The sequence below is a fragment of the Oryzias melastigma genome, linkage group LG12 (genome assembly GCF_002922805.2).
Source record: "Oryzias melastigma strain HK-1 linkage group LG12, ASM292280v2, whole genome shotgun sequence".
NCBI lineage: Eukaryota > Metazoa > Chordata > Actinopteri > Beloniformes > Adrianichthyidae > Oryzias > Oryzias melastigma.
In genome coordinates this window covers 15,387,607-15,396,925 of record NC_050523.1, presented here as the reverse complement: position 1 = coordinate 15,396,925, position 9,319 = coordinate 15,387,607, and the positions used below count along the sequence as shown (strand labels likewise).

The 9,319-nt window shown below is 35.9% G+C and overlaps 1 protein-coding gene across 1 annotated transcript in view; it reads left to right on the top strand.

The window, feature by feature from the left end:
* LOC112163231 (calcium/calmodulin-dependent protein kinase kinase 2) overlaps positions 1–9,319 on the top strand; it is a gene marked incomplete at its 5' end in the record, with an annotated part of 22,576 nt that continues 13,257 nt past the window's right edge. The window contains 4 exon segments of the mRNA XM_024299528.1: positions 1–122; positions 5,629–5,923; positions 7,718–8,056; positions 8,761–8,808. Coding sequence (XP_024155296.1) covers positions 5,693–5,923; positions 7,718–8,056; positions 8,761–8,808 — 618 coding nt within the window.

Here is a 9,319-nt window from a genome sequence, read left to right as displayed (position 1 = left end):
CCATCATAACATCTGCTACATTCTACGCCTCTTCAACAGCTAGCTAGCTCGCAGAAGCTAAACCTTAGCTGGAAAAAAGGCGTTTCAGTATTCCGAATTTTGGGCCAAAATTGCACATTAAGGTAAGACTTTAAAGTAATGTTTGTTTTTATTTTTTTAAGTTTTGAAGCGTGAATGTTTTGTGGTAAACGCCACAGTCGCACTGGCTCCCTGGACGTCTCCAACATCTGTATTTTGACAGATGAAGCAGGTGCTAATGTTAGCACAGCTGCTTCACTTTGAAGTCTATGACAGAGTTAGCTTACTGGTACCACAGAAAACAATAACACTCGGCTTTTTAGTTTCATACACAGAAAGAAATATACACATTAAAGACTGGAATACGCTTTTAAACTGTTAACCTAAATGTGAATTTCATTTTTGAGAGGAAGTAGCTGTCACTAAAGATGTAAACATTACCACTATTGCGGTCTGGAGAAGCAATTAAAGTCAACATCTGTTTGCATTTTAAGGACAAAAAAAAAATAATACATTTTTGTGGATCTAAAATATAAAATGTTTAATATTTATGCATAAATGGATAGTGATAAAAAAACATATATTGTCAAAATGAGAGTACAATGGTTCTCAAACATGTTTACTCGGGGAAAAAATCCAATTTAAGTAAATATGTGTTAAATTACACACTAGTGAGATTTTTTTTGAAGGTTCTAGTTTCTTGAAATAAGATACACATGGGGATAAACAAAGACTTATATGAGAACCACTTACCATTGTGTGCAGATGATTCTATTTGATCTTTACAAAGATTTAAAGCCTTGGTTTGAGAAATTTAAGTTATTTTACCAAGTTTTAAGTTGATTTAATGCACAATTCCTGCCAAGCTTTTGTCTAAATCAGCACAGTGGAGATTTTTTTTTTTTTGACTCATTTAAAGCTAGAACAGGGATGTTTGTTCCACATTTTTGACAAAAGGAAAACTTAATTTAGACTAAAAAAATCTGAAATTTGCTGAAGATAATAAGAAGCACTGTGATATTTTGGTTTATTTTAAGGATGTTTTTTAAAGTTCAGTTAATGTTGACAAGTTAGATTGCCATTTATTGTCATTTTGGAAACAAAAATTAAGATTTGTAAGAATGAGTGCTAGTTTTAGATCTTATTAGAATTCATGAAGATCGGCCAACTTGAATTAAAATTCTCATTTCTTTCACATTTTGTTCTAAAGTGAGTCATTTCAACTTAATACACTAGTTTTTTTGTCATTCTGATCAATATAAACTACAATTAGGTACATAGAAACTCAAAATCAACAAACTTTTTGCTTATAAATACAAAAAAAATCTTACGTAGGGCTAAAATTTAATTTAAGTAATAATATCTGTCAGTTAGCTTTTATAGCTAATTTTTCCCTTTTAAAATGTTTAAGTGGAACTCCTCGTTTCTAGATTTTTATATTTATTAATAAGGTTTCTTGTCACGAAATATGACTTGCCGTATGAACAGATCATTTTACTACTTTCTAGGGATTCTCTTCCAGAGATTAGTGTTCTTTTCCAAATTTAGGCTACCTCTTTTTGTTGTTTGAGCTTTGTCTCCTTCTAAACCCATACATGCTCTCAGAACCACAGCTTGACGACTGAAATGTCCTTCTTTTGGAAATTCAGTGGGCTCTAATGAAACCTTGTGAATGTTTAAAGGGAGCTGTGGGAAAATAAGTGTGAATTTGTTTTGTAGGTCAAAGCTTTGTCTTTATTTGCTTTAGTGTGTGCAGAGAAATTTAATGTTTATTCTAGATTAACAGTAAGCCGGTTAGGCTAAACTTGTCAGACTAAATCTCATTTTAGATCAGTCATGGATGTTCATAATATGGGCAATATGGAGCTTTAAATTTATTTATAACCGGAGAAGAAAATACAATTTCTAAATTAAATGAATATTTGCAGTACTGGATTACACCATCTTGATAAGCAGTGATTATTTTTTATTTTTTGTAAATTTTCAAACCCAGTTTAAGTCTTTAGTTGCCCTTCGATTGTAGCTGTTACTCCATTAATTAAGTATATATATCAAAATGGTGAGTTAAATCACAAAAATAGACCTTCTTGGATGCGAGTATGGACTGTAGATGCTAAAATAATGACAATGCTTCAAAACAACAGATAAAGGAACTCCTTTAAACCCAAATACTGAAGCAAGATTGCTTTTTTTTTGAAGGGGTTTTTCACCAGGATGTTTGCTTAGCTCTTTAACATCCTCATTATGCAACACTGCAAAGACATGTTGAAAAGTTCTGCAATAATGAAATTAGCATGTGTAAAAGGATCTACCACTCCTGTTTTAGTATTACACTACTTTCCAGTGGAGTTACTGTATAAAGTAAAAACACTATTTAAAAAAAAAGTCATTTACTCCTATAATTACCGATTCAAGAATAAACTCATCAATTTAAAATAGGTACAAAATAAAATTTGGAAAAAAAATGTGTTTGTTTGAAAGTGAAAACCCCTGTCTATCTTAAACAACCCTGGAATTTTAGCCCTAATTTTCTTAGTTACATACAAAATTTATGTAGATGTATTGTTATGGCTATTTTGGAGGTGAATGAATGGATGTTCTTGATCCCTTGTGTTTGTGTTAATGCCTCAATTAAGTGAGGAGATGAAGGATGACAGTGACATCCATCCCTCCATTACCAGGAGCTTATCTCTCACACAGCTCTGCAGATGCATTTGCCCTGTTGATCTTTTAATGAAACTAGGCATCCTCTTCTGTCCCAGATGGCATTGTATTGGTATGTCTGTAGGATTTTGCTATTATTTCAGTATATTGCTGCCCCCCTACCCCCAAGGGTCTAATATATCCCTCCTGTCAGTCCAGACTTAACAAAGGTTGGATCATGTGACTTTTGTGATATCAGAAGCATAATAATTCTCAAATACTGGCAGCTTGGCAGTGTTTCACTCTAACCTTCTGTTCTTCATGATGCTGCTTTAATCGTTACAAAAGAAGGAAAACTGATTTAATTTTATATGTGGTGTTTACATCATACGTGGTTGATTTTCAATGAAGTTTGGATAAAAAGTGATGTAATTTTTGTGGCTTTGAATCTCCTAGATGTTTAAGGCATATGTAAACTCTCATTGTTGTTATGTATTCATATTTATTTAGTAAAAAAAAAAAACTAAAGCTTTAGATAGCTAAACCAAAGCTTTGAATTAATGGCCCCCTTTGGCCCTACATCTTACCTCTTCTTTTTAAGTGACAGTAGAAGAATTGGGACACTTGTGGCTTTGGGAAATGTTTTTCATTTTCACAGCAAATCTATCTGCTAGTTAGCTGCTGGGCAGCTCATAATTTATGAAGTGCAAGAAATATTCTTTAAAAAATAAGAAAAAGATTCCCTTTAAAATTCTTATAGTTAGAAGTGTAATAACTTTTGTTCAAGATTTAATTCTGTAAATAAGAAAAAAGTGCAGTTATATTAGTTTTAGAGGAATAATAAAACTACAAAAGCTTTTTTTTACAATAAGAAATATACAAGAGTAGTAAAAACACAAATGTATATATAAAAGATTGCTGTTGATTACTCAAAAGATAATAATTTTCTTACCCGCTGGTTGGTCGGTGGTGTTTTAAATGAATAGAACTTCTTTTTCAGGAGCTATGCAGACATTGCCATAACATTCAATAGTTTATCAAAAAAGATTTGTTAGGAACATTTGAAATAGTAAAAGTGGAGTTACTAGAATTGACCCTAAAGTTACTCAGAATTATACATTCATCCACACTGATTTACCAGTTCTACAGATCGCATTTTAAATGTTGAACTTTTTGTCATACAAAAGTTTTAATTTTATCTTTAAACTAAGAAGGATTTGTTTATCTTTTTTCCCCTCTAAAAATGTGTCATTTAAATTCCTCTCATCATCATTCAAAATTTTCAGTTGAAGACTTTGGTACAAACATATTGGACTGTCTGGTATCAAGAACCAAGATTTTACATTTGACTAAACAGTGGCATCCCTGATTACTGTGGTGCAAAAAAAGTATGGATTCACTTCCATTGTGGTAGACAGAATAAAAAAAATCCAGGAAATCAGATTATTTGATTTTCCATACATTTATTAGCATAAAGTATAGAAAATAAGTATTTGGGTAAAATAAACGTTTACCTGGTCAAAGGTTTCTTGTAGATAGCACCAGGTTGGCACAAACTACAGCTGCTATATTGGTCCATTCTTCCACAAATATCTTCTCATGTCTCTGGACAACACAGACTTCCAACTCCCTGCACAGATTATTGGATTGAAGTCTGAAGATTGGTTAGGCCACTCCAGAGCCTTGCAGTGCTTTCATGTAAACACTATGTTGCCCTGGTGATGTATTTGGGACCATCGTCATGCTAGAAGATCCAGCCATGTTTCATCCTCAGTGCTCTCAGTGATGGAAGAACATTTTTGACCATACACTCTTTAAAGAAAAGCAGCCCCATAGCATGATGTTGCCACCACCATGCTTCACAGTGGGTTTGGTGTTCAACTCAGAATTCTTTGTCCCTCCAAGCATAGCAAGTGGCGTTTCTACCAAAGAGTTCCATTTTGGTGTCATCTGATCACATGGCATTCTCCCAATCCTCCTCTTGATCTTCCAGATGGTCTCTGATAAACTGTAGACATGTCCGGATGTGCTGGATTAAGAAGGGGTTTGAATCCATGACATTGTAGTGTGTCACTATAGTAACCTTTGTTACCATGGTCCCAGCTCTCTGCAGTCCATTGTCCAGTTCCCCATGTAGTTCTGGGCTGTTTTTTTAATGATCATTTATACATCACCAGGTGAGATCTTTCATTGAACTCCAGGTGGAGAGAGATGATCATTGATCTTGTATTTCTTCCAGTTTCTAAGAATTGCTCCAACATTTGATCTCTTCTCATCAAGCTGCTCAATTATTGTAAATTGGTTCATTTCAGTCTTGTTCAGGTGAATAATCTTCCCGATGTCCTTTGACAGCTCTTTGGTCATGGTGGGGAGGTTGCATTTTCACTGTTTAAGGGTGTGGACAGATAACCTGCTCAAACAGGTGACATTAGTCCAGGAAACAAGTGGAGGATAGAACAGCTTCTTTTAGAAGAAGTTACAGCTCTGTGAGATAAGAATTCTATCTTGTTTATCTGTGCTAAATGCGTATTTTCTGCAGCAACATACAAATACATTGAATAAAAATCATACAATATGATTTCCTAAGTTTCTTTTTCACATTTTGTCTCTCTTAGCTGACGTGTTTCTATGATGAACAGTACAGAGCTCTCATCTTTTTAAGTGGGACTATTTGCAGAATATGTGGCTGACAAACACTGTTTTACCATCTGTGGGTGGAGAACAACAGCAGGGATGCATGCTTTGTGGTTTGAAAATTACCTTTTTTTTCTTTCTTAAGTGACCATTGTCTACCTCTCACTTTTCTTCAGTCTGATTTCTCAGTGTGGAGGAAGTGCTAAATTGTTTCATTTGCATACAGAGTCTCAGCATAGATTTAAAATCATGGAAACCTTCATGCGTATAATTAAAACCCTGTCCTTTTTTCCCCTTTAAAGTTTTATTCTGAAATTTACTGTGTTCTCTTAGGAACCCTTCTGTCCCGGTTTCCATCTGATGGAGCAGTGGTTGTTATTCTTTGTGAAGAGCCACCATGTTTCCCTGCCACGTAACCCCCTGGCCCTCCGCTGAGGCCGCCGCGCCGTGTGGAAGCCATGCACCGTCAGTGCAGCCATCACAAGCTCTGCCCGATCTGCTGTGCAGCTGTCCTGCTCCACCTTTAAACATCCACTCGGAGACACCATCCCCAGACCCCATGGAGTCTCTCATCGTGGTCACTGAGTATGAACCTGCTGAGCCACCGGGGGAGCCTGAAGAAGAAGAGGTAGAAGGAAAATTATAAAAAAATAATATTGAAACCAAACATCTTCTAAATCCTGAATAAAACAATGTTTTTTGTTGTATGAATATTTACAAAATGACTTCTGTTGTTTTGCACATATATCATTATATACTCTTTGTAGCTCTTCCATCTTTAATTGCAAGTTTTTTTATTGTTTTCATGAGCAGATGAGGTCAGTGTCCAGCCTCTTTGTAGTTCTTAAAAAAATAGCACAAAAAACTCTGGACACCAAATAATTAGAATGAAGAACTACTAAACACACAAGAAAATTAAAACCAAGATCATCAAGATCATGCTTCAAATATTTTTTAGTAAGACTGCATTACCCATCATCCAATAAACAATACTTTTTTTTAATTTAGAGTCTTTACTTTTCTTCTTTTTAAAGTTTTTTTTAAGTAAAATTCAAAGAAAGAAATAAAAAAATGTCAACACAATATATCGGTGTATTTAATTTGGATCAATTATAATCAGGACTAAATTACTGGGTTTATGTTTGTCTCCATTATACACGGAAAGATTGTAATGCAGATAGAAGTTTGGTATTAGTTATAAACAAGTAACTTAACAGTCAGTATTACAGTAATGTGGTTTGTGCTTAAAAAGTATTTAACTATCCCAATACATAACAGTTTTACACATCTGTAGATACTCATTAATTTGGAATAAATTAATCAGTCAAATATTGCACCCTCTCTTAATTTCACCTTTTTGAGGGGCTACAGTGTTTTAAAAATCTTAAATAACAGATAAGTAGGTCCTCCATATTCATACACATTGTTATTAGGGAAAGATATCAGAAAGATATCTTAAAACAAGGCCATAACTCTTGAATTGGTCTTAAAATCACTTTTTTAACAATTTATTGTTAAAAGGGTAGAACTATAATTTAGGATGGCGTTCAAAATAGGTTGCAGATGCAAGTCCCCCCCCAATAATGAAAATGTCAGAGGCTCAGAGAACTTCAGATGAAAGGATTCATTCAACATTTTGAGTATTAAAATCACTGACATTAAAGGAAGAAGAAAAAGTATGGTTGGTTTGGAAAAAAAATCAATGTGAGGTTAAAAAAATAAAACAACTTAAACATAAAAATTGCCCAAACTTCATTTGAACCAATCGAATAGCTTTCTGTTTGTTTATGAGCAGAAAAGACATTCCACCTTCTAAAAGGTAAAACTAACTTTTCTCACAATGATTTAAACCGAGTACACGTTGCTTATTAGAGGGTGAACAGTCCAATGTTTGGCGACTTCTGCACCATTTGCGTCAATGGCTTCTCTGTATACAAGAATGTTGTAGAGACATATTTGTGGCCATCTGTCCTGCAGTCAAATCTCGGTCTAAATGGGTCACAGAACAATGATAGGGATCAAAGCAGCAAATCTGTCGCAGAATCACTGTCAAAACAAAAAAAAGTAGAAGTTTTGAAATGGTTAAAGTTAAAATCCAACCCAACTATGTACTGGAAAGCTTTAAGAAAGAGACAACTCCAGCACAACAACATTAATGTTTGACAAAATAACACAAGAAACTCCTTATTTATACAATCATAGCTGGGAGAATTTAATAATATCTACTTTAGTATATTTCTTTATATCTGCTGCAAAATGTCAAAAGCTTTCAAATAACATTGATTTAGGAAGGGCTAGTTTTTTTGTATTTGATCCACAGAGACTTCAATAACTCACGCAAAGCTGATACATAGGTCTAAATGTTTGCTAGAGTCAATTCTCATTCAGTTGCGGAGTAACAATCATTCCTGTGTTCTCTCAGATGGAACAAATGGACAGCTCCGATCCTCCCGAGCCAACTTCCTCCTCCGCACCTGTCCAGGCTCCATCCTGCGACCTGCTGTCCCACACAGTGGGCCGGCCCAAGGCCCTGCTGCCCCAGAGCCAAGAACAAAGGGGTCGATTAAGCCTGTCTGACCGGAAGCTTTCGCTGCAGGAGCGCTCACAGACCGCTACGTCCCCCTGCAGCTCCCCTGGACTCAACGGCCGTTACATCTACCCTTCGCTACCTTACTCCCCCATCACATCGCCACATTCGTCTCCCCGGTTGCCCCGCCGGCCCACTGTGGAGTCCCACAGTGTCTCCATCACAGATCTTCAGGTAGGAGTCACCTTGGAAGTATTTCACTCATTATTTTTAAAAATAATTATTTCACCAAAAATGGTTGTAGTTACTTAAAAAGTCTATTAAAATAATGTATTTTCAAACTAAAAGCATGATGTCGAATACTTCTAGATTCACACTGCACTTCTATAAAGCTTAGGGGTTATCTGCAAATGGATGGATAAAGTAAAAAATGACAGAGGTTGACTGTGAGATGCTTTTTATTGCCATTTGTTAGTGGATTTCAGTGCCAGACATAACTTGAAGTAAGAAAAGATGCTTGTGTCTTAAAAAAAACAGCAGCCCACTGACACAGACCACACTTAGTGGATCTTAAGGTAAGGTTTCTTAGTCAGAAGGGTTTTAGAGTGTAGCTCTGAGCCCTGTTAGTCACTGAAGTAGACAGTATCTCTGAAGGCTGAGGATTTTTTTTAATTTTAGAATAGATATTTGAGCAAGTTTTAATTGTTAACTGTGAATTGTGCATTTTGTTAAGTGATCTAAAATAAAAACAGACTAGAATATTTTTAGGAACATGTTGCATAAAAGGAAGATTACATACTCGTTTAACACTTCTGAGAGGAAATTATAAGTAGTACAAATGTCTTTCTAAAGTCGATTTTAGATAAATGAGTGTTTGGAACTGTTGATGCATTTTTAGTCTCTGAAAATATCCTTTTTTTATCCACTTTGTCTCCAAGGATTGCGTTCAACTCAACCAGTACAAGCTGAAAGATGAGATAGGAAAGGTAATGTTCCCTCTCATCACACTGCCTTCACCTCTCCGCCTACTTTCATGTCTGTCAATTGACGCACGCCATCAAGGACGAGCGCTAACAGCCTCTCATATCCTCTCTCCCGGCCGTCCTAGTTTCCAAAACTCGAAACCCACCAGGCCATGGGAGAGTTGGAAGATGGATGAGAGGCTGGTATAAATAGCGCTCTCTAAGGATGGTGCTTGTGCACGGTTGATACACGTGTGTGTGTGAGGGAGTGGGTGTTTTGTACATTTCTGTATCTTGATGGTTCAGTAAGGCAGAACGGGAGTGTTAGTGACAGTAGTGTGTGCGCTTCGGAGCCCCGTCCGGACAGTTCAAGCCTTTTAGGAATGTGGGAGAGCTTCCTGTTGTGAGATCATCTCTCAAACTGCAGGATGAGCTCTCTGCTGCAGTCTGCTCCCCCAGCAGGGACTAATCCTGCCCTCCATCCTTCTGTTTGCTTTTTTTTTTAGGATGAATTTGTCTGCATACAATGATTATT